Source organism: Coccomyxa subellipsoidea, assembly GCF_000258705.1.
Source record: "Coccomyxa subellipsoidea C-169, whole genome shotgun sequence".
Taxonomy (NCBI): Eukaryota; Viridiplantae; Chlorophyta; class Trebouxiophyceae; family Coccomyxaceae; genus Coccomyxa; species Coccomyxa subellipsoidea.
In genome coordinates this window covers 762,808-784,658 of record NW_005178040.1, presented here as the reverse complement: position 1 = coordinate 784,658, position 21,851 = coordinate 762,808, and the positions used below count along the sequence as shown (strand labels likewise).

Sequence of the window (21,851 nt, the reverse complement as noted above, 5' to 3'; positions counted from 1 at the left end):
ACAGACTGAAGGTTACAGTGTACAAGGACTACAGACTATAAATTACAGTGTACGCAGTATGCACTCTTATGAGCCACTGAGCGCAAGTTGCGGCGTACTGTCCACTGCAATTTGGCAAATCGGTGACCATGACTATCCAATGACGCGCCATGGTCTTCCAATGGGAGTTCTCAAGGTGAGTGCAAGATCATCTAGAAGTCATGCAAATCAGACTGATGGACCGTCCATCATTGTGACCTTCATCATGATCCAGGATGATCCAGGATGAAAACCATTGGCGATGGAGGCAGCCCAGCCATTACCGTAACTTAGTGACTAACTGAGTAATTTTGAGATAGTAATCTTGACCGCTAGCATACTTACCCTGGGGCTGACACTGCAGTTGAGCTTGTCACAATGATACAGCCTGACCGTTGAAAAGCTTCAGTCCAAGTCAGTCCTGCCTCCGAACTCCTGAGTCAGCCTCAAAGCCACTATCAGACATTGGCAAAGATATCCGGGAAAATCAACTTCCCTGTACACAGCTGTGTTCTAGCACCCAATGCCAGCTCCTGCTCCCCCAATGCCAGCTGCCGCTCTTGAGAAGGCTTCCGGAATCAGCAAAATACTGTTTGCCATGTTCTGTCGGCAGTCACTGCTCGATCACACTAGCTGGATTGACACCACGAGCTTCTTGAGCGTTCACATATACATTGATGGATCAGTCGTCAGCAGTATTGGCAGGAAGCTTGTCATTGAGAAACTCCTCAATCAGCTCAGTCTTCCACTTGTCTATTCTCAGAGTCTCCTTCTTTCCATTCTCGCCAACGAGGATCAGTCTTGGCGAGGAGCCAAAGCGGTACCGGACCTCCAATCCCTCAATCTCCTCCGCCTTGTCCTTAACAAAGTGCTCCACAGTGGGAAACTCCCTGCACACCCAGCATGCCTTCATAATTGCTGAAACACGCTGTCATGCAGTCTCCGGCTCAATATGAAGCACTGCACCCCGATCATTAGCAAGGAAACTCTGCTACACAAGGACTTGGCACAAGCACAGGTTATTGGTATGGTTGTGCGCAGCACCTTAGCCGGTGCCTGCAAACCTCAAGGACTGCGCTCAAGAATTTGCCAGAGTCAGCGCCAGACTCAGGAGTGCAACATCTCTGGCACTCTTCCACAAGCTCTGCAACGACTGCACAGTTTAGATCATTGTGTTGACCATTTCAGGACAGGTGAGGTTCAGTACACGTCCGGGCGCGCTGCACACCTGGGTCTTCCACGTATGATTGTAGTGTGTCGCACGCTGAGCATGGCTGGAGACCTGTGAACCTGCAGGGCATATGCGAATTATTCCCTACGTGAGAGACCAAAAAGCTGATCACATCAGGAAGACGAGGACCTCACTTACCCAAGGTTGACACATTCGGATACCTGTTCAGCAGTAATTGCAGTGTTCATGGGCAGCAAACATCCTGAGAGAACAATCAGGCTCGATAAAGCTTTCATGCCATTCATTTTTGCTGCCAGAGCAGAATAAACCAACTGTATCTCAAGATGGATCAGATTTCATGTGATATTTTCCTAGGTGCTTTGGCACCAAGATGAAGCCAGTGAAGTCCCAGAGAACCTTTGCTTTCTACTGAGGACGATTTAGCCTTCTCAAAAGCATTCCATCGTGCTTCCAGTGCGCTGTGTTGCCAAATGTTACCGCCCCCTCTGAGCAAATATTTAAGGGGTTTGTGGGGTTCTGGAAACCCTGAATACTGGTTGCTGCAAGAAGGCTGGTCCAGCTTTAGGCTTGTATCTTGCTGGTGGAGATGTTTTTGGTGGTAATATAGTTTCTGTAGTGTCACGAGACCTTTGCCAATCTCTTCGGGACCTCGAATCATTAGCAGGCCAATCAGGAGAGTTGTGGAAGGGTACGAAAGCAAATCTTTCAAGGGCCAGACCAGCAGTGTTTGCAGAAAAAGAAATTTTTTGTGCAGAGATCTACGATAGGTCTGGAGGGATATGGTTGCGTGTGCTCCTGCTTTTGAAGGGCATGACGCCGCTTCGCTTCACTTGTCGCCCTGAAAGACCTGTCCCTACTCCTTGTCGCCAGCCCGAGCACGTCAATTTTTGTCGTCCAAAGGTGCGATGCGTTCTCTGTCATATCTCGATAGCCTATTTCCATATGCTTTCAGCTCTTGGGTCAATATTGCGAGGGACGGGGAAGTTACTTGTCCGCGATCAGACTAGCAAGCAATCCGAACTTATGTGCTGGCCAGTCTTTTGTCGTGACAGGTGGTTGTAGACGATTCTGAGTGTGTTCAAACAATGTAGCATGGGTGGCGAAATTCCTGTGCCCCATCACTGGCGCCTTGGGGTTGAGCAATACAATTGCTACTCAGCAATATGGATGTCCCTAATTTCTAAGGTTGATACAGATGGCATGCTTTTGCAGAGTCTTTTGACATCGGATAAGGTTACCGGCAGCTCGTCAAGCAGCTCCCCCATGTTGGGAGTGGTGGAAGGCACGAAGTTTCACCGTGTGCAAGAACACGCAAGTCACTGCCTTGTGCCGTCCAAGGAAGACATCGATAGGAAACTAATGATGAACGGGAAGGCGGCGCATATTGACGCGCCTGCAGAAGCTGTTCAGAGCCAGAGCGAAGACCCTGCCCTTGCTGCTGGGCCAAAGGATGCAGCAGCAGCCCGACAAACAGCAACAGCTTCCACCAGTCAGCCACAGAATGGAGAATCAGCAGCAGATCCCGAGCCACCTAATGGGGTTCCAGTATTCGTGATGCTTCCTTTGGACACGGTGATCAGACGCTCTTCTCAGACACTGCAGCTGGCACTCACCTGGCTTTAATTTCCTTAAGGGGCGCCAACCGTCTTGGATAATTTATCGTTGCTAGAGTGACCACAGTTCTTTGGATCCATTATGCGAGAGCAAGAGTCCCCAGCACATTAGGGTGACAGCTTGCGCTGGTGGCAGGTGACTTCTGATGGCGCCTTCCGCTATACAGCATCAAAGTGGTTCACCTCTGCTCTGGCGGGCCTCAAAGCGTCCGGCGTCCATGGAATGGCCATCGATGTTTGGGTGGGTGCCCCTGTTCTGCCCCATGGATGTTGCACTGCCTCAAAACGTTTTGTGGTGCACGTGACGACTGGAATTGAGTATTCGTGGCAATTGGCTAAGGGCCCATGTGCATGCAGTGGGGGGCGGTAGAGAGGCAACCCGGACGGTATGACTGGAGCGGCTACAGGCAGGTCATCGAGCTCATCAAGAGCCTGGGCCTCAAGGTGCAAGCGGTCATGAGCTTCCATGCATGCGGCGGCAATGTGGGGGACTCCGCCCAAGTGCCCCTACCTAAATGGGTGCTGAAGGTGCGCTGCAATAGCAACACATATTGTCACTGCTGGGCATCAGCCTGCCCATATCACCGATGCTTTGCCAGCTCAAAATCAGGATTGCACAATCAGAGTGCATCGCAGAATATCAGGTGATGGTGGAAGGTTCCTCCCAGTTGTGTCTAATGGGTATTGACACTGACCTGATGCTGCAGGCTGGAGATCAGGACCCGGACATCTTCTTCACAGACCGGCCGCGCGAGGCAAAGCTCGGCAGCCGCAACAAGGAGTATGTGTCCATATTTGCTGACGAGGCCCCGCGCGTTCTCTGCGGCCGCTCGCCAGTCGAGTGCTATGGCGACTTCATGCATGCCTTCAGGTGCGACGCCAACCTCATAGCTAGCTCGTTTCTCTGGCCCCATTAGTATGCTGAGCTGACCATGCTTATTCAGTGCATGTACTGTTCTAGAAGGGCCCCTCGAAAGGCGAATGGAAGTTGGGGTGGGCATGACAAGAGGCTCTGCTACATGCAGGGAGGCCTTCTTTGACGATGTGGGGAGCACCATTGAGGAGATCGTGGTGGGCACCGGTGCATGTGGCGAGCTGCGCTACCCTTCCTATGTTGAGGCCAATGGATGGCGGTTCCCAGGGGTGTGTACCCTCTGCCACATTTTTTGCTGCATGCTTGTTGTACTCCAGTCCGCGGGACTGCAAGATGGCATAGTGTGAGCACTGGCAGGGTTGAGCGATGGGTCCAGTGTGAGGGGTGCACATGTGCTGTGTTGTGCAAATCGCCACAAGAGCATCGCTGCATGGAGGAGGTTTGGGACGCATGGGCAAAGGAAGGGCAGGTTGAGAGACTGATAAGGGGTCTGTATGCAGATCGGGGAGTTCCAGTGCTACGACAGGAGAGCGCTGGCCTCGCTGGCTTCGGCTGCGCATGAAGCGGGTCACCCAGAGTGGGGCTACACAGGGCCGCATGATGCCGGCACGTACACCTCTACGCCAGAGGTGACCCTCTTCTTTGCTACAGTATATTCCTCCTACCACCTGCATTGCTTGTCAGGGTGCTGAGTGTGCAATGGCTAATTTTCTATTGATTGATTTTTTAGGGTCCAGAGGTATGAAATCAGGCAGGTTCTGACAGCAGTACATGTGCAATTTCGTGCAGGAGACTGGGTTTTTCCGGGGCATGGGCGGCAGCTGGGACACGCCTTACGGCGCCTTCTTCCTGGCCTGGTACTCGGGGGCACTGCTGGCGCACGGCGAGCGCCTCGTCAAGGTGGCAACCTCCGTGTTCCACACGCTGCACCCCCGCCGCTGCACCATCACCAACCACAACAACTCTGCGCAGTCCATCGTGAACGTGGGGCCCGCCTACGGCACCCCCGGCGGCCTGCAGGTACCTTGCACCCATCCCCTTGCTCGCCAGGCGGCCCTGCCGGGGAGCTTGCTTGGCTTCCCCTTGCTCTGTGTGGCCATGTCATCTACCTGGTTTTCTTGCGTTGCACTGGACCTCAAGGAGCCAAATTAATCTCTAGGTTGGGCAGCCTGCTACATGCCATCCAATCTGGTTAAAAGTGAACTCCTGAGATGGGACAGGAAAAGAGTTTTAATCAGAATAAGTCTGTTGAGACTGGAGTGGAGCAGGCCGCAATGAGAGATGCTAAGTCTATACTGCGTGGGCACAGGCGCCGTCATCTCCTGCGGTCCTCAGCACACCAGGCATGTCGACGGACAGCGCCGCGGCATCAGAGTCGCCCACAGACAACGATCGGGGCGCGCTTGCCTTCAGCACGGGTGAACTCAGCAGGCAGATGATGGAGCGGTCCACCTCCAACGTCTCTGCCATGTCAGCAGACTCCACAGCTGACTCAGCAGACGTGAGCACCTTGCCGCGCTGCCTTTTGTGCTGCATACGCGCTGCAGGCAGGCTTGCGGATGGGAAGGTGGACAGTGTGAAGCATCTGATGTTGATAGAAATGCGGAGAATGGCGGTGGCTATATTTGCTGGCTTGGTGGGGGTGCAGGGATCTGGGCAGAGGCGGGTGGAGAGCGTGGAGATGTTGGAGAGCCTGGCAGGCCAGCAGCAAGATCTTGGCTCAGCGCAGCCTTCAGCCAGGCCGTCTCCTCAGCAGACAAGCCCAGCAGGTAGGTCCCATACATCTGATGAGTGTGCCACTGTGCAAGCCCGCAGTATTCCAGGTGGCCAGGTGGCTGCTTTATCGAGCATTTGTACCCTCTGGGTGCATTTTTTTTAATTTGCAGTCATGCTTCGAGGTGATATACGTTTGGTCTCTTGCCTGGTAAAACGAGAGGCAATATTGTGCAGATGTTGCTATGTGGTTGACAGGCGGTGGGACGTGGCAGCAACCGCCCAGCTTGCGGCGGCCGTCCAAGAGCTCGGCATCGCTCATTGCTGGCGCTGCAGACAGGGACCAGCCGCTGCCGCCCTCCACACGCTCAGAGGACGGCGAGCGCAGGTGAGGAACCTCGCATTCTGGTTATTTGCTTGCCTGCACAGAGTACAGAGCCTGGAGCGCCACTCTCACACTTTGTGCCTGCACCACCAGAAATGGCACCATTGCAAGAAATGTGCCAGGCTTGGCTCTTCCGGCAATGGGTAGCAGCATGTGATGCAAACTTTTTCTGCCTGTAGACATGTTGAAGGTCATGGAATGCTGATTCCTCTTGGAAGATCCTTCACTCCCTATCATTCATCATACCTGCAGGCATGGAACATCTTTGAGGGATGCAGCACCTCAGGAGATGTCTAAATTTCCGTCATCATAAGGTCTGACCCCCTGTCTCTGTGCGCGCAGGCAGCTGAGGGCGCCCGAGCGGCCGGCAGGGCTACCGGTGGAGGTGAGCCTGAAGATCGCGGGCATCCACTGGTGGTACCGCACGCGCAGCCACGCCGCGGAGCTGACGGCCGGCTACTACAACACAGCCAACCGCGACGGCTACAACGCGCTCGTGGAAATCTGCGCGGAGCACGGCGCCGCACTCACGCTGACCTGCGTCGAGATGTGCGACGCGCAGCACCCGCCCGTGGCCCTCTGCGGGCCCGAGGGCCTTTTGCGCCAGGTGAGACTATAGTTATGCTCTACTCAGTTAAGTGCTTCTGTTATTTGAGGGATGTGATTGCTTGAAGGGATTCCCAAATTGCAGCACCTCTATGAAGTCACTGCTTGTTTGTGGGTTCTGGGCAAACACAGCAGCTGATCTGTAAGAAGAGGTTTCTGAGTTTTGGGTCAATATTTGTCTGGCAGCAGGTTGCTAACAGATGCACAAATTTCTGGGAGGCGTTGCTGCTATGCGCTGCTGCACACCCGTTGTTTGTCTACCTGACGTCCTGCCAAGCAGTGCATTGCAGAATGCCGTCCAGGATATTGTGCATCATGCGCGAGCATCATTTTGAGCAATTGCATGCCTCAAAACATGTTGGAAAGCGTTCATCGTGCAAGCGTGCTGATGATATTTGGCGTTGGCGCAGGTGAGGGAGGCGGCGGCTGCGGCGGGAGTGTCGCTGGGCGGCGAGAATGCGCTGCCCTGCTTCTCCCCCGGCCACGTGGACGCTGTCGCGCTGGAGCGCATCGTGTACAACACACAGGCCTGGGCGCCCCCGCTGCAGGTGCGCCCTTGAGCACCAGCATGGCTTTTGTAGTGTGTGGTTCTGAGTTCAGCAGTCATTAGGGTGAGGTTGCAAGTGCTGGCACGCATTGTAACCATCACTAATACCTTGATGGCTTGACCTGCCATGACCTCACCCTGAAAATTTATGAGCTCAGAATGACAGACTTAAGCATGGAATTTCCCTGTAACCACATTTTGTGGCACCTCATTGTGCTTTCTCGCACCCACCGTTATGAGCAGAGAAACAGAGAGATAGCGAGATTGCAGAGCATGGTACCCAGGGTGCAATAATACCGACTCTCACTACTGTTGCGCATGCAAAAATCAATGCTGAGGGTAAATATTGGTCGTGTGCATCAGGAGGAGGACATGAAGCAGGCAATGTACCGGGGGCCATCGGCCAGCTCGCTGACGGGGTCGGGCAGCAGCACAGACACACTCACCGGCTCCGGCCTCGGCTCCTCCTCTGCGCCCGACCTCCTCAGCAAGGGCCGCACCTCCAGGTGTGTTTCTTCAGCTTTTCCCGACACAGATCTATCCAGCAAAGCAGACGACACAGGAAAAGCTTATTTAAGAGAAGGGCGCTGGGAATGCAAGGACTCGTGGCAGTGGTTCAGAGAGTAAGAGGTGATGGATTGAGTGCACCGTGTCCAATGGATTCTCCTGGCTTACTGTGACTCTCTGTGAGATTTCTGACCCAGGTAAACGCATCGGGCAAGGTGCACTCCTTTGCGGGAAGGCTTCAGGTTCTACAAGATCTTGCGAGAGGCTGAGCATGCATGCTGACATGGGGATCTACCGTACTGTTGCTAATTCTTATTTAAGAAGAACGAATCTGGCCGATCCCAGAAAGGAAACTATAAACTTCTCTGCGGGTTGCGACCTTCAATTTTATCAAATTTTCAGTCATTTTTCCCTAGTAAAACTGGCGGAAGGGATCGTCTCGACCTTTGTATACCAGATGTTTCTCCCTCTCCGACTTGAAGTGGCAATAAAAAGAATTAATTTTTTGATCCCGACCTAGTTTTACTCTCTCCGACCTCAATTAGCGACAGTATTATATTTCGTTAGGTGGAATATGTAAGGTTAGATATAGATCCCCCTGATTCTGACATATCGAGGGGTGATGCGTCGCGCGCAGGGGCCCGGCGCGTCCGGACCTGCCGCAGGCGGAGCTGCCGATGATGCGCTCGTTCACGTTCCTGCGGCTGACGCCCGAGATGCTCAAGCCGTCCTACCAGGCCACCTGGACGCGCTTCATGCACCGCATGCGCAACAACCGCGCCCGCGGACCCTCCCCAACCGCCCGCACATCCACCGGCCTTCAGCCCATCACCCGCAAGTGCGCACCTGGAACCGAGATATTTATGTGCATGTCACTCATGGCTGTGCTTCATTCATGACTGATCTAAAAATTGTGCCTGGGAGTATTGGAGGTTATGCTTGCCCTTGGTGCGTATTGTAGCCATTTGGAATTGGCTGTGTCCCGCATCAGGTGCAAGGAGTCGCTTATTCCCTCACAAGTTTTGAGGGCGCAACCTCTTCCACGCGTGTGGTGCTGGAAACCCCACCGATTCAACTCGCCACATTATCTGCCTGTTCTCGCTTTGGAAGATATTAAGCTGAGCCTCATCTTCAACTGGGAGCAGCGGTGTTAGCAATGACTGCACTCTTCAGTCGTTGAGCTCTTGAGGTGCTCATGCAAGCGGCTCTTGATCGGTGCACGTCTCTGATCACCTGTGTACTAATGGCGCAGGGGTTCAGGCGGCCCGCCGGTCTCGCGCGGCCGCAGCAGCATGTTTGTGGCAAATGAGAAGGGCGAGATGGTGCCTGCGCAGAACTACGTTGCAGAGATGCAAGGCAGACAGACGCCCCCTCCCTGGCAGCACCAATGAGGCACAGTGGGAATCAGGGTCCGTTCTGAGGACATCAGATAGATGCTCTCACTTTCAGCAGACAGCCTTCACTTGTCTGCCATTGAAGTACCCAGCCCTCCGATGTGGCTGACCGCATTCTGCACACCTTGCTGCAGCTGTCTGCGGCAGGGTGACTCTGTTCAAGCCATGACACATTCAGTGGTTCCCCTTGGGGTGGTATCTGGCGGTCTCTCAGTTTCTTGCCCGTAGACTGATCTATGTGTACACGTGGCCTCATGGCCCGAATCAGGCCGCGATCGGGCATCGGGCAACCTAGCATCTCACAAACACGGGTGGGCTGCTTGGGGCCATCAGGCTCTGAAATAATTGTCCAAGGAGCACTTGCAGCTGACAATGCATGCATGCTTGGTCCTGGGTATTTTAGTCAGTGTGTGAAATAGTAAGGCTATGCAAACGCAGCTCCGATGCTGGTAGCTCTTCTCATATTCAGCAGGCAACCTAGACCCTATAGATTGAGTCTGCTTGACATTGCAGTCAATTCTTACCCAATGCATGAGGAATGCACCGCTTTGCACCAGCTGCCTGTTTTTTATGGCTCCTGCTGTCGAGAGCCTAATTCTTTTCCCATTCTGATGATTTTGTCTGCTGTCAGGCGGTTGTGTATTTCCAGACCGATTTGCGGGAACATGTCCAATGATATGGACTACTTCTTTATTGCGAGTCCTAGCTAGTTAAGACCTTGACAAACAAGGTACTGTGTCTAAAGACAACCCTGTACATCATGCAACAACGGCGAGCGCGGTATGTGACCTAATCATGTGATGCTAACACATAGCAGGGACCTCATGAGGTGGAAGGTCATCACACTATGCTCTATGGGTCAAGAGATCAAGGATGCATGTTTGGGAGTTTCCTGTGGGGATGAGCGGGAGACAATTGTCTGTATTGGCAGAGCCATGCCATGGCAAGGATGGTCAAGATGGGATTGCGAATTCTTTTGCACAGCTATTACATTGCTTGCTAATATCGTATTTCCAATGGGAATTCCTTCGAAGTCCATCAATGTAATCAATAATCACTCATATGGTCTTGACCAATGACTACCAGCTAGATGCAATCATCCAAGACACTTTGCACCCCCCAATATGCATGGGCGCACAAGCTTTGACAGCCTGAGAAGCGGACCTGCATTGGTGCTGATTTGACGCCCTTGCATAACATTTCCCCGAGCTTTACTTAATATATGACATGACATCAATAGAAAACTGATACCATGAGATCCATCCTGACATGCACAGCCAGAGCATGATCAAGCATGGAAGCGGCCGCGCTTCTTTGTGGGCAGCTGCTTGAGAGCTGTGCGCCGCTTGCTCTTGTAGTCGGCCACCAGAGAGTCTCTCGTTGCTCGCCATGCTGCCTCCACCTCATTGCCTCCCACCAATCTGCAAAAAGCTGCTCCCTGGGGCAGCACCCCTGCCAGCCCTGCAACCATTGGCCAGCTTTCAGTGGCTCAGATATTATTTGATGCCAGGATATCAAAGCTTCGAAGGACCAATGGAGAGGGATAAGAGCCTTCGCAAGCCAAAGTGGGTAAAGGCATGCAAGGCTGCGCCGTGAAGCTTTTGTATGGATGAACCGGGAGCAACAACCAACCTGCAAGGAAGGCTTCCTTGCCTTGCTGGGCCCTCATGTCTCCACTCCTTTGACCATGTGATGCTCCTTCCACATCACAAGGAGTGACGGCTTCCTCTAAGTCGCTGTTGGTCTCTGCATCAGGAGCAGGCAGCTCTGGGCCCATGCCAACCTCTGCAGCAACTCTCTCCATGCCAGCGCCAGGCTCTTGCAAGTGCTCAGAGCTCGTCTCAGCCTCATCTGTCTCACTCCCATGCTCCTGTGCATCCCCGTCATCTGTGTCCTCTCCCTCACTGTCAATGTCACGATCACCCTGCTGCTCTTCCACTGCTCCCACTTCATCTGACAGCGCTTGGATTTGGCCTCCAGCATGAACATCTCCTCCAGCAGGTCCAGCATTCTCATCTTCTGACATGTCATTCCCTTTGCTACCCCCCTCATCATTGCTGCTGCTCGCAATGTCACTGTCACCACTTGCACTCTGCAAGCCGCCATCTGACTCGCTCTCATCTGTCTCGCTGTCATCTGCCGCACTGATCATGTTTTCTTCCTGGGACAACCCAAGCATGCCAGCTGGCTTCAGAGATCCTGCAGGCTCTAATGCAGCGGCCCCGCCCTCCTCGTCATCACTGCTGTCGATGCGGCTTGCTGCTGCCTTGACCTCAACCTGCTGGTGCTCCCCATCGGCCAATGGCCCAGTCCCCTCTGTGGATTGCTCCACAACCATGGGTCCTGTCACGCTTTTGCTCTGCACCTTGCTATTCCCAGCAACGCCACTGGCCTTCATCTTGTCAGAGGGCTGAATAAGAGCTACTGCGTGCCTGCCGTGCGCAGCCGGCGCTGAGTCATCATCCTCGTCAGAGCTGTCAAAGCGCGAGTCCTGCACAGCTGCAGCTGCCGGCCCCTCCACGTCAGAGTCCATGAAGTCCACGGCCCCCAACTCCTCAGACTCGCTAGAATTCTCACGCATGACCTCATCCTCCTCAGCTGCCTGGTCAGTCAGGGAATGGCAGCTTCAAGATTTGCAGCCTCCTTGTTGGAGAGCATTCTATACGCCATTCGTAACACGCTCGCCTAGGGATGGCAGCGAAATTTGAGTCTGCCAGCTGACGAGCATACCTTGAACCATTTCTGACTAGCTGGCTGCATCAACGGCAGCAGGCCAAAGTACAGGTAAATGTATGGTGTTAAGTCAAAAGGAGATCAGGCAATGATGTATCCAAGCCTCACCTGACTCATTTGCTCCTCGGATGCAGCCGCCTTAGCCTTCTCTGGTGCCTCCTGCCGCTTAGTGGTGCCTTGTGCAACGCCATTCGGTACAGCAGCTGAACACAAATAGCCGCCCATGTCAAGACACGCATTGAGCCAGCCACATAACAGATAATTCCATATTCAAATCTCAGCAACAGCTGACGGGACATGCGCCCAGTTGGTCTTATCACAATTTTGCAGCATTTTGAGTGAGGCATTGAGCAAGCAAGAGCCATGTTGTGCTTGGCTGAGATATAGGCAGGGGGTCACCTTGCGCCTGTGCAATCCTGGCGGATGAGGGGAAGCGGGTCAGCAGAGCATTGACTCGCTGCTGAGTCAGGGCGCCAGGTGGCGCCTCCACAGGGCCCCATGCCAGGTCATCAGCCCTAGGCTGCTTCACTGGCGGGAAGTATGTCTTCACCCGGTTCGGCTGCGTCTTCATGGTCTGCAGCACATTCCCTCACACCATCAGCCATCTGCTTGAAAGTCCTCTTCTGGTCTTCTGGGTCCAAAAGAGAATAATGCCCTTTAAAAGTTTCTGGCCGAGTATAAACTCGTGGGCACTGGTATGGTCCAGCACTTGCAAGAAGCAGCCTGAAGCGGAGCAAGGTGCTGTCTACGACAGTCGTCACCTTTTTGCCATCTCTTCTGGGGATAGTGAGGGGTGGAATTTCCCCAGAGCTCGGCTGATCCGGCATTGCACTGTCTGGCTGCTCTGGTGCAATTTGCCCCTCCAGCTCAAGGCACAAGTCGTCAGCCTCCTCCGCTGCAAACTTAGCTTTGTAATCCGGCTTTGCGGGCTCCACTCGCAGGACACCACCCATCCACTTGCACCCATTGTACTGCAGAAGTCACAGTACACCATCAGTTTGAAGTCTTCAATTTTTACTCATATTAAACGTGCACGCACACACAGAAACAATATCGGCATTCTGTCTGGGCTTGCTATGGCCTGGTGCATGCTTCGGCAGTATCACACAATTGTGGTGCTGTATCCACCGCCGGACGTTCCAGAGACGTGGACAAGAGCATGCATGCAGAGATCATGCAAATTATGATGTGCGCACCATGCTGATGCAGCGATGAAGGGCTGCGGCATCCTTGGGAGTGAGCTGCACATAAGCAAATCCCCGGCAAGATCTCACTAAGGGCCCGGCAGTGACAGACCCTTCCTTCTCAGGTGCCAGGTCGACACTCTGCACTGTGCCGAAAGACTTGAACCGCTGGGCGATCTGCTCTTGGGTGACATCTTGGGGGATCCCGCCAACAAAGAGGCGGGTTGGCTGGGTCAACGGCTCAGGCCCCATGAGCATTTGTAAATTCTTGCTTTGCAGCTGCCCACTCAGTCACAGCGTCCAAGGCTGCAAGGGCTTCAGCTGCGCCCTAGGCACAGAAGTTTTCCTTCTACGTGTCCCTCACTACTCAGCAACGCGTCGAATTTGCAGCTGTCCTTGCTTGATCTCTTCTCAGACCAGGAGACACATATACAAACGAGATAGAGCCAAGCTGTGAACGCACCAAGAGAAAGTCAGTCAATATTAGGACATCCTTAGTTCCAAAGCGATGCTAAATTGCTATGAATTGAAGCTTTAGATCCCGGATTGGGGAGACGCTTGTCGTGTCGGAGTTGCCGTTCCGAGATCACCTCACCGGTTACGAGTTAACCTGCCATATGGCGGTTCTGGAAGCTTGAAAGTGTTCTTGTGTATTCTGCCTTCCCTCTCAACACATCGAACATTCCTTCTCAGTTTTCAGAAGAAAGAAAGACTGTTTTCTGCCCAAATGCCAACTAAATACGATCATAGACGGTCTGAGACGAACGTCAGATATCGTCCAACCGTTTGAGATCAGCAACTCGCTTCAAAGCTCTCTGTCCTTCGCATCGTTACTTCCATGATGCCACTTTCTGCGGCAGATTAAGTGAAATGTATTGCATGCGGTAGAAAGTATGCAACATTTTTATTCTGGTGATTTTGCATCTCGTTGATAGCTGCATAAGGCCTCACTGGATCCTCATGCAAACAAGAGTTCTTTGATCTTGAGTCTCTGGCAGCTTCCAGGGTTATTATGGGTGCCAATGCCTTCACCAACATTGCCTCTGGTAGCAGTGCTTCTGCCCTTACCATTCTGGCCATTGTCCTTGCCCTGCTGTACTGGTAAGTTCCAAGGGATTCAACATGAAGTCGATTTTCTGTCTCCAACGTCTGGAGTCCTGGTATGTCACGAATTCATGTCAGATCCCTGTGCTGCAGGTACTTGAGAAGCAGAGACTCTGGTGGGAGTGACGACTTGCTGCTGCAGACACAGAAGAAGCAGCTGGCGAAGTGCACCAAGGCTGAAGTGGCCGCCCACAACTCTCAGAAGGACTGCTGGATTGTGGTGAAGGGGAAGGTGTATGATGTGAGCAGCTATGTGGAGGAGCATCCCGGTGGATTGGCTATTTTGAAGAATGCAGGTGGTGATGCCACAGAGGGATTCCATGGCCCCCAGCATCCGCCGCGAGTGTTTGACATCATTGATGACTTCTTGATCGGGGAATTGATGGACTAGATCGCTTTTGAGAGACTGAATTGGTACAGAACTTGAGAGACTGGATTGCTTTGCTTACAGCCAGGACTGACAGTTACGTTCTGCTGACACTGCAAGTACTTGCTGAATTTCACAGTTGTTTCCCAAGGATCTGCCTGGCAAGTCCAGGAGCTCGAGCGCGCAAGTCGATTGAAATACAGCAGTATAGCAAGGCATCCCCAAATTCGAACTTGGAACCCACTAATGGCCTGTGCATGCTTAAAGTCTGTAGTCAAAGATCTGGCAGACACCGCATCTCCATTCCCAATCAAATAGATCTAGAATGATCAATTCGAGGACAGAATGTCCCAATTTTCACGATGATCATTGCCGTCCTAATATTGTGCCCTCATCAAAGACTTTGAAAGCGATTCATTAAAGACGTCAGAAGTCGTACACTACAGCATCTACAACATATTCAACATGTGTACACAGTTAGCATGTAAGACTAGAAGCACCAGTACTGTACAGATTCACCAGTGCTACCACACGGCACGGAAGCCAGCTTGCAAGAATTCCAATTCGCAGTCCCCGAGGATTGGCACAGAGTCCTCCCAGAAACACACTAGGCCAGGCCCTTCTCTAATTAGTGCACCTAGGCTTATAGCTTCTCACCCCTCGAGGCGCCTGACCCCAAGTGTTCCCCAATGTCACAGGTATTTGCACAGCACAACGTACGCAGTCACGCTTGTCCTAAGCTCTGTCACAACCATCTGATAATCGCCAACGCCTGCCGGCCTACCCAAGTGCTGATTGCTGGACTCACTCTTGTCATGACCAGTCGGATCAGTACGCCCTCTCAGGAAGGTTGGCAGGGTGGTCATCTCCCTTGGACTCCCCAATTCTGCCACGTGCAGTGTTGTAAATCCCAGTGAGGGGCACTGTGCCGACAACTCCCCCAAGGCCGAAGGGGTGCATGTTTGCATAGATGGTCTCATACTCTCCAGCCCTCACCTGCGCACATATAAATCTTGTGACTAATATTTACCTTTGCACGGCCACCTGACTAAAGAGTCAATGCGACCCATCAGATGCCGCCATCAGAAGAGATTGAGACCGTTCCTCTGCAGTGTACAGAAAGGTGAACAAATTTGGGGTGTCCTTCACACCTTGTAAGTCTCATGGTAGATGCCAAAGGATGTGTTTTCGCGCATGACCTTGCGCATCTTCACCCACACAGGGAAGTGTTTCTTGGAAGGGGCCCTGAAGCCAAGAATTGTCCAGTCACGTGAAAATCTGCCGATATCACTACTCAAAAACAGCTTCACCTTGGATAAACCCAGCAGAGCTCGCGATACATGTCAATAAGTCTCAACTGGGCGCCGTAAAACAATTGCTGCAACGCAGTGATATGGAGAATGCTGCGCGCCTGGCATAGTCATTGAGGTGATCAACGGAGCGCCAGTACTGCACAAGGAGTGCTGGTCTTCCAAAGTAGGCATGTCCACCCAGGAACCCGCACTCTGGATGTGCCTGTGTCGCGGACAAAGAGTTTGAGAATCCACCATTTTGGTGATCTGCTGTGGCAGTGAAACATTGGGACCCCACACTTATCACGCTATGGCTAGTTCCACTGCAATCCATAAGCCCTCAACGCCATCGCCTGACAGGAGATACCTGCCAATCAGCGCTCTGGCAGTCACATGAAGCACAGGCAGTGTAGGTGCCTGACTGTTGGACTTGCAAGGATCATCAACTGATCAGTGAAAATGGGCAGGGCAGTACCGTGAGCTCCTTGAGCATAGTGCCCATCCCCGTAAATACCGGCAGCCAGCCACGCACGTCCCACCAATTGTGCACAACAGCACCGATTATGAAGACCACAAAGTCACCCTCGATTTTTGCAGTACGCGATTCTGCAGAGAAAAGTAAAGCAGTGAGCAGTTGAGTTGCTTGCTTCATCACATTGCCGCTGCTCGCCGTGATCTTTTTCGGGGTTCATGCAAGGGCAGGCACTGCCAAGAGGCAACCCAGGGGCCTAATGCTCATCCCTGTATGCTCATTGCTGCATGCTTCAAGTCTGCAAACACAACCCATGTGTGTCAGAAGGCGCTTGGCTTCGTACCTCTGATGAGCTGCCCCTTCTCTGCAAAACCGGGCGAGTCTTTTGGTAGCAGGGGGTGGTTGTATGTGGTAAGGCTCATGATGAAAACGACGCCGAGGCCTGCCAATACAATAATCGGCAACACCAAAAAAACGCCTGCCGCTATTGTCGCCATGCCACCGAAGTCCATCGCCCTCCTGTCAGAGAGATAGTTCATCAGCAGTTCTGCCTGCAACTGGGCCCCAGACATGCAGTCTACGGGAAAGTATGAAAGCATGTGCTTGCCCTCTCTGCAAGAGAAATAAGGCAAGCAGAATTAGTTAATTGATGCACCACGACAGTAGACAGATTGCATAGACCCGGCAATGCGGATTGCTCCGGAAAGTGAAGGTGATCGATCCCGTGGCGACAAGAATAGACGGATATTTCACAAGCCATGGCACCTGAAAGACGCTTAATATGTGAAGTTCAGATACTTCGCAATTCATTTTTTTGGTCAGATTGATAATGCGCACCTTGTATTGCTGCAGGCGACTGAGAAGGAAGGCAGTGCAATTCTTGGACGACGTGCACGACCGGTGTTTGGTCGAGAAGTGTTGGAGAAAGATCCCAGATGTGTCGTAGGCTGCAAGCTATTGGATGATGCAGGAATACCGATGTGATGTTGACCATCCTGCTCTGGTTGCTTCCCCGACATAAGGATTATGAAATGTGCGGCCTTGGATTACCTAAAATTTCGGAATGATGCCAGTTGCCCAATCAGGAGCATGCAGCTAAGTTTTATGTGTCTCTAGGGAATGCAACACGTCCTCTGCATGATGCACTTCAATATGTCTAACCCTATGCTCCGTAGCTTCCCACCGTCCTACTCTCTCCCGAGACAACGATTGAGAATGTGCTCAGCTTTAAACGTGAGAGCGCAGCTTTCACCTACGGTAGGCTTGCAAGCTCTTAAGACGACCGGGGCGCAGCGTGCATATGACATGTTCTGACGCTTATGCATGGCGTCACCAGACACCACTGCAGTCCATCTGGAAGGTAATATGCAATGAGAAAAATAGCATCTGCCCAGCCCAACAAGCGGTAGCTTAATTTATGAGCACGCATGCACTGCGCCAACTTGAAGGTCCCAATTCCAGTGCTTTAACTAAAATTGCTCTACAAACTGCCACGCTCTCTGTAGTGCTCAGTGCTCCATATCCCCTGGGGACATCTGTCATAGAGTCTGCTGCACAGTATGATGACTTCTGAACGTTCACCCCATCCCTTCACTCCTATCACACTCGGCAAGCACTTGAAAAAATGACACCCTCATACTTCAGTTATATATGATCACCCCGCGGACTGATGACTAGTCCCCCTCTTTCTGCACCTGCACGTACAGTGGAAGGCCGCCAAGCTTGGCTTTGCCATTGAGATCCGGCAGCTCGATGACACATGCACACTCCACAATCTCCGCCTTCACCTGCAGCACAGTCACTCAAATATAAACTCCTGCATCACTGGCAGCCAAGATCTTTGTCCAATTTCAACATGTACATATAGGATGATTTAGATGTCTAGAGGGCCGCCCAGATAGGAGAAAGGGTGGAAAATCGCTACAGCATATACAACAGATCTGCCGAAGCAACACCCCGATACTAATCTGTGACAGTTTGCTCTCAATTTGCTCAATAGCTCAATCCATAATTTTCTGGCAAATGATGCATGCCTGTGGTCTCAGGCTGGCATGCAACTGCAGGCGAACAAAGATGCATGGTGACTTCCCAGGCATGCATGATATTGGGATGCTTGTACCTGGTTCATGAGTTTGATTCCTGCAGCTAGGGTCCCCCCGGTGGCTATCAAGTCATCAATCAGCAGCACCCGCTGTCCCTCCTTGACATGCCCCAAGTGCATCTCTATGCGGTCTTCACCATACTCCAGCTGATAACTGGCTCCAATTGTCTCACCTATTTTGCCAACGGCACAGATCACATCTGTGCTACAAGTGTGTGAGTCAGGCAGAGCCCACATTGCTGCATGTGGCACAGAGCTCAAGCTAGATAAGGAGGCACACCAGGCAGCTTTCCAGGTTTTCTCAGCGGCACAAAGGCGCACTTCAGCTGGAGAGCAAGCGGAGCTCCAAAGATGAATCCCCGAGCCTCAAAGCCTGCATCAAAGAAGGCGCCATCAGCATATTCCTTGCACAGATCTTGGAGAATGCAATGGAATTGGCTGTGTACTAATCAGCTCTTTTGACAAGATGTCAGGCATCACCTGCCACCACGTCAATCTTGTGGTCTTTGTATCGTGCAGCAAAGTCATCGATACTCAATTGGAAGGCCTGCAAAGCACCAGACACATGTTTTAGTTGACCAAAAATGGTACTGTAGAGTTGTATCAGGTCTAAAGACATTGGAGCGCATGGAGGCTCCAACTTGATCTCCTCTGCCCTAGTGATCTGCTCGTTGTGGGAATCCAAGAAGGATGCTCAGACCACAACAAGGATACTATGACAAACATTCAATTGCACATAAATCAAGTAAATCCACCTCACCTTTGGATCCAGCAGTAAAGACGTCACATCGTGGAACATGATGCCCTTCTTTGGGAAGTCTGGAATGGTTCGTATAGAGTCAGATATGTACTGACGCGACTCATCGTTCATTCTGACTGCCAAAATCTGCCTTGAAGGGGCCCTTCCTCGCTGACGGCTGCTAATATTCTCTCGTTTGATCAGATGGTGGCCGCTGTGAGGCAAGCTTTCAAGGACGCTTGGTGCGTACGTTGAGGGCGTCAAAGATCGTATCATGCGCTTTGAACGTGTCTTGTACCGCACTACAGTGTGAGGCTGCGTCAAATGGTCGAGGAAAGATTCATGGAGAATCATAGGTCTTCTGTCATGTGGGAAATCAAGGGGCGTCTAGGGTCCACGTGGATATCATATCGCAGCGTTATGGAATGACAGCTTCCACATGCGTGGAAGCTGTTCGAGGAATCTCCAATATCGTGTCAGAGCAGAAAGGCAGAGCAGAAATACAGAGCAAGAAAGAATTTCGAATAATCAAAGAAGTTTCTGAAGAGCTGCAGGACTGTTTAAAACCCGGAAGTTACTCCGTTGAGAAAGAAGACTTGCACATGGGCGTTTTCCTTGGACTTGCAGCAATATTTGCGCTTGAAGTCTAAGAGCGATCGCTTGTGTTGTGGATTGAATATCATTCAGAAGGTTTGTTCAGTATTTCACCGCAGTAACCCACGCACAGATTTTCTCGAAACACCCCCAAAGCTAACGACCCAGGTTGCGGGCAATGTCGTCCGGCACCACGCCAATCATTCCAGATTTGAAGGGGAAGCGAGTGCTGGTCACTGGTATGTCGAAAATCAGAATCAAGGCTACTATGTTGTACAGCAGCAGGACCAATAACATGCCAGAATTTGAGGCACATCCCCCGATCCTGAAACACACATTCTTATGACGTGGCCAGTCCATGCCCAGTATTTTTCAATCCATGCAATGCAGGTGGATCTGCAGGTATAGGAAAGGCAGCAGCAAGCGCATTTGATGCAAACGGCTGCTCTGTAGCTGTGCTTGGCCGAACCCTTCAGCGTCTAGACGCAGTGGTAAGCATCTGATGAGCACTCTGTTGCTGCTTACTTGGCTGTGGAGGGACGCCAACTCAATCTTAAACTGTATGCATGTTTTACGCACCACACCATGGGATGACACCCAAACGCTCACTCTCTACAGATGTGCATGACAGGCAAAACAGCTGAAGCATGGGGTGCCCATCGTGGCAGATTTGACAAAGAAGGAGGACTTGGAACGCGCCGTAGCAGAAGCCATTGAGAAGTTGGGAGGCCTGGACATCTTGGTAAATAAGTGAGAACCCATCTGCGATGCTCATGTTCAGCTGCATCGATTGCATTCCAAGCTTATGAGCGACAATACCACCAAAATAATAGTTGACTGCAATAAAAAACACTGATGGATTGATAGTTGCAGAGATATTTGCCCTTTTTCACTAGAGTGATGCCATATAAATTGACAGCAGACAGCAATATTGCGCAGTGGCGGGGATGGAACAAGGGAGATTGATGGCATGGATGAGGCTGCCTTCATCTCTTTCTTCAAGCTTCACGTAACAAGTGCCTTGCTCTTCCATTACTCCACACACGCTTTGTGCTGTACCTTGAGCATGCTTAGGTTGCGCAAGGTGTCTAAGCATGCGCATGGAGCTTGCTGGACATTATTCCACTTTTGTTCTGGACATGTGTGCTGTGGCAAATGTGACTTTCGCTGCAGGTCATCTGACACTCATCAAGGCAGCAGAAGAGGAGCTGATCAAGAACAAGGTGAGCTCTTACGCAAGCTCCGCTTGGCATAAGTACTGAATGCGAAGGTTTCTTCCATTCAGGCATTTGCCCAAGATCACCCAGGGATGGGTATAATCTCAACCAAATGCCTTTCTCTGCTTGTTGTGCGCTGAATGGCCGCCTCAAAGGAAACAAATCACAATTGGCCATTATACCCGTTGGCAAAGGATCACAGAGCCCTATTGAAATCTGTTGGCTAAGAATTACAGAGCCCTGCTGACTCAACAGTGCATGCGCAACGGAGTCGTCTTTTGATGGTCACAGGGTACTGTTGTCAACATCTCTTCAGTCATGGCCACAATACCGGCGGAAGAGGACATGGCCTATGGTGTTGCCAAGGCAGCCCAGGACAAGCTCACAAGGGACCTTGCATTTGAGTTTGCCCCCAAAGGGGTGCGCATCAACTCCATCTTGCCAGGTGAGCGCTTTACGCCAGCCTATTTCAGGCCTTGCAAGCTGGTGGATTTTGGGCCCGAGGATCATTTTACCATATCATAGACATATTTAGAGCACAGCGACGCTTGCTTAATATTGGTGCAACGCTGCACACCCACCAGCTTGTCAGCAAATGTTGATGTCTAAAAGCTGCAGCGAGCACAACTCTTATTGATGTGCGTGCAGGGGTGATCAATACCGAGGCGCAGGAGGGCAATGCCAAGGCAATGGGCATGGCCAAGACAGACCTTCTAGCAAAGTTTGCACCTCTCCACGCAATGGGCCGTGTAGGTGAGCCGCATGAGGTGGCTGCTGCAATAGTGTTTCTGGCGTCCAGCGCTGCTTCCTTCATCACCGGTGTCAATCTGCCTGTGGACGGTGGCGCCACCCTCGGGTGAGTCAGTGGTTGCTTCTTTCCAGCTTAAAATATTAGGAGGAGCAAATACAGATATAGGACACACTCACATGGGGTGCCAAAACCATGGGTATATCTACTTGGGGTCCTGAAAGCAACGTGAATATGCCGCTTCCCTGTCTGCATGCCTAACAGTGTAAAAAAGCATCATTCGATGGTGGAAATATGATTATCGACCTGACTGTGCATCCGTTTGCAGGATATGATATTCAATTGCTGTGTCGATTGAGTTGTCAATTGAGTTGTCCAATGACTGAATCATTCATATGCACAGGTACTGGTTCAACAAGAATCCCTCTCTGGAGTGAAGAAGGGGGAGACT

General features: G+C 51.8%; 8 protein-coding genes across 8 annotated transcripts; 3 read left to right on the top strand and 5 right to left on the bottom strand.

The window, feature by feature from the left end:
• Window positions 1-2: 2 nt before the first annotated feature.
• Window positions 3-1,635, bottom strand: COCSUDRAFT_52569 (hypothetical protein). The gene is made up of 4 exons (XM_005650261.1): window positions 1,388-1,635; window positions 1,247-1,308; window positions 1,063-1,162; window positions 3-908 (listed from the first exon to the last, which is right to left on the bottom strand). Exons 1-4 carry the CDS (start codon window positions 1,492-1,494, stop codon window positions 701-703), a joined length of 477 nt encoding a protein of 158 aa, XP_005650318.1. The 5' UTR covers window positions 1,495-1,635; the 3' UTR covers window positions 3-700.
• Window positions 1,636-2,436: 801 nt separating this feature from the next.
• Window positions 2,437-8,354, top strand: COCSUDRAFT_27423 (glycoside hydrolase; the record flags this gene model as incomplete). Its single annotated transcript, XM_005650260.1, has 10 exons — window positions 2,437-2,782; window positions 2,960-3,064; window positions 3,181-3,351; window positions 3,531-3,694; window positions 3,849-3,966; window positions 4,198-4,326; window positions 4,487-4,611; window positions 6,147-6,402; window positions 6,812-6,895; window positions 8,127-8,354. The coding sequence occupies exons 1-10, from the start codon at window positions 2,474-2,476 to the stop codon at window positions 8,352-8,354; spliced, it is 1,689 nt and encodes a 562-aa protein (XP_005650317.1). The 5' UTR covers window positions 2,437-2,473.
• A 387-nt stretch (window positions 8,355-8,741) lies between these two features.
• COCSUDRAFT_32372 (hypothetical protein) lies at window positions 8,742-9,909 on the bottom strand. Its single transcript, XM_005650259.1, has one exon. It carries the CDS (start codon window positions 9,886-9,888, stop codon window positions 9,709-9,711), a length of 180 nt encoding a protein of 59 aa, XP_005650316.1. The 5' UTR covers window positions 9,889-9,909; the 3' UTR covers window positions 8,742-9,708.
• A 228-nt stretch (window positions 9,910-10,137) lies between these two features.
• COCSUDRAFT_40047 (hypothetical protein) lies at window positions 10,138-13,024 on the bottom strand (the record flags this gene model as incomplete). The annotated part of the gene is made up of 6 exons (XM_005650258.1): window positions 10,138-10,310; window positions 10,482-11,451; window positions 11,691-11,785; window positions 11,982-12,156; window positions 12,344-12,553; window positions 12,779-13,024. 6 exons carry the CDS (start codon window positions 13,022-13,024, stop codon window positions 10,138-10,140), a joined length of 1,869 nt encoding a protein of 622 aa, XP_005650315.1.
• Window positions 13,025-13,440: 416 nt separating this feature from the next.
• Window positions 13,441-16,573, bottom strand: COCSUDRAFT_64828 (hypothetical protein; the record flags this gene model as incomplete). Its single annotated transcript, XM_005650257.1, has 6 exons — window positions 13,441-13,867; window positions 13,964-15,233; window positions 15,389-15,482; window positions 15,649-15,752; window positions 16,005-16,135; window positions 16,345-16,573. The coding sequence occupies 5 exons, from the start codon at window positions 16,571-16,573 to the stop codon at window positions 15,066-15,068; spliced, it is 726 nt and encodes a 241-aa protein (XP_005650314.1). The 3' UTR covers window positions 13,441-13,867; window positions 13,964-15,065.
• COCSUDRAFT_83611 (hypothetical protein) lies at window positions 13,779-14,261 on the top strand (the record flags this gene model as incomplete). Its single annotated transcript, XM_005650723.1, has 2 exons — window positions 13,779-13,867; window positions 13,964-14,261. The coding sequence occupies 2 exons, from the start codon at window positions 13,779-13,781 to the stop codon at window positions 14,259-14,261; spliced, it is 387 nt and encodes a 128-aa protein (XP_005650780.1).
• Window positions 16,574-17,394: 821 nt separating the features above from the next.
• Window positions 17,395-19,131, bottom strand: COCSUDRAFT_32370 (adenine phosphoribosyltransferase). The gene is made up of 5 exons (XM_005650256.1): window positions 18,863-19,131; window positions 18,583-18,649; window positions 18,383-18,475; window positions 18,121-18,275; window positions 17,395-17,788 (listed from the first exon to the last, which is right to left on the bottom strand). Exons 1-5 carry the CDS (start codon window positions 18,971-18,973, stop codon window positions 17,675-17,677), a joined length of 540 nt encoding a protein of 179 aa, XP_005650313.1. The 5' UTR covers window positions 18,974-19,131; the 3' UTR covers window positions 17,395-17,674.
• A 482-nt stretch (window positions 19,132-19,613) lies between these two features.
• COCSUDRAFT_35388 (putative alcohol dehydrogenase) lies at window positions 19,614-21,837 on the top strand (the record flags this gene model as incomplete). The annotated part of the gene is made up of 8 exons (XM_005650255.1): window positions 19,614-19,674; window positions 19,826-19,926; window positions 20,067-20,185; window positions 20,375-20,451; window positions 20,609-20,658; window positions 20,944-21,097; window positions 21,301-21,508; window positions 21,804-21,837. The coding sequence occupies 8 exons, from the start codon at window positions 19,614-19,616 to the stop codon at window positions 21,835-21,837; spliced, it is 804 nt and encodes a 267-aa protein (XP_005650312.1).
• Window positions 21,838-21,851: the final 14 nt, after the last annotated feature.

Coding starts and splice junctions, on each gene's coding strand:
- COCSUDRAFT_52569 (XM_005650261.1), bottom strand. CDS start 1,494: ATGAATGGCATGAAAGCTTTATCGAGCCTGATTGTTCTCTCAGGATGT. Junction 1,163..1,246: donor ATCATACGTGGAAGACCCAG/GTGTGCAGCGCG, acceptor CAGTCGTTGCAG/AGCTTGTGGAAGAGTGCCAG. Junction 909..1,062: donor GTTTGCAGGCACCGGCTAAG/GTGCTGCGCACA, acceptor CTGGGTGTGCAG/GGAGTTTCCCACTGTGGAGC.
- COCSUDRAFT_32372 (XM_005650259.1), bottom strand. CDS start 9,888: ATGGACTTCGAAGGAATTCCCATTGGAAATACGATATTAGCAAGCAAT.
- COCSUDRAFT_32370 (XM_005650256.1), bottom strand. CDS start 18,973: ATGAACGATGAGTCGCGTCAGTACATATCTGACTCTATACGAACCATT. Junction 18,276..18,382: donor AAAACCTGGAAAGCTGCCTG/GTGTGCCTCCTT, acceptor TTGGCAAAATAG/GTGAGACAATTGGAGCCAGT. Junction 17,789..18,120: donor GAATCAAACTCATGAACCAG/GTACAAGCATCC, acceptor ACTGTGCTGCAG/GTGAAGGCGGAGATTGTGGA.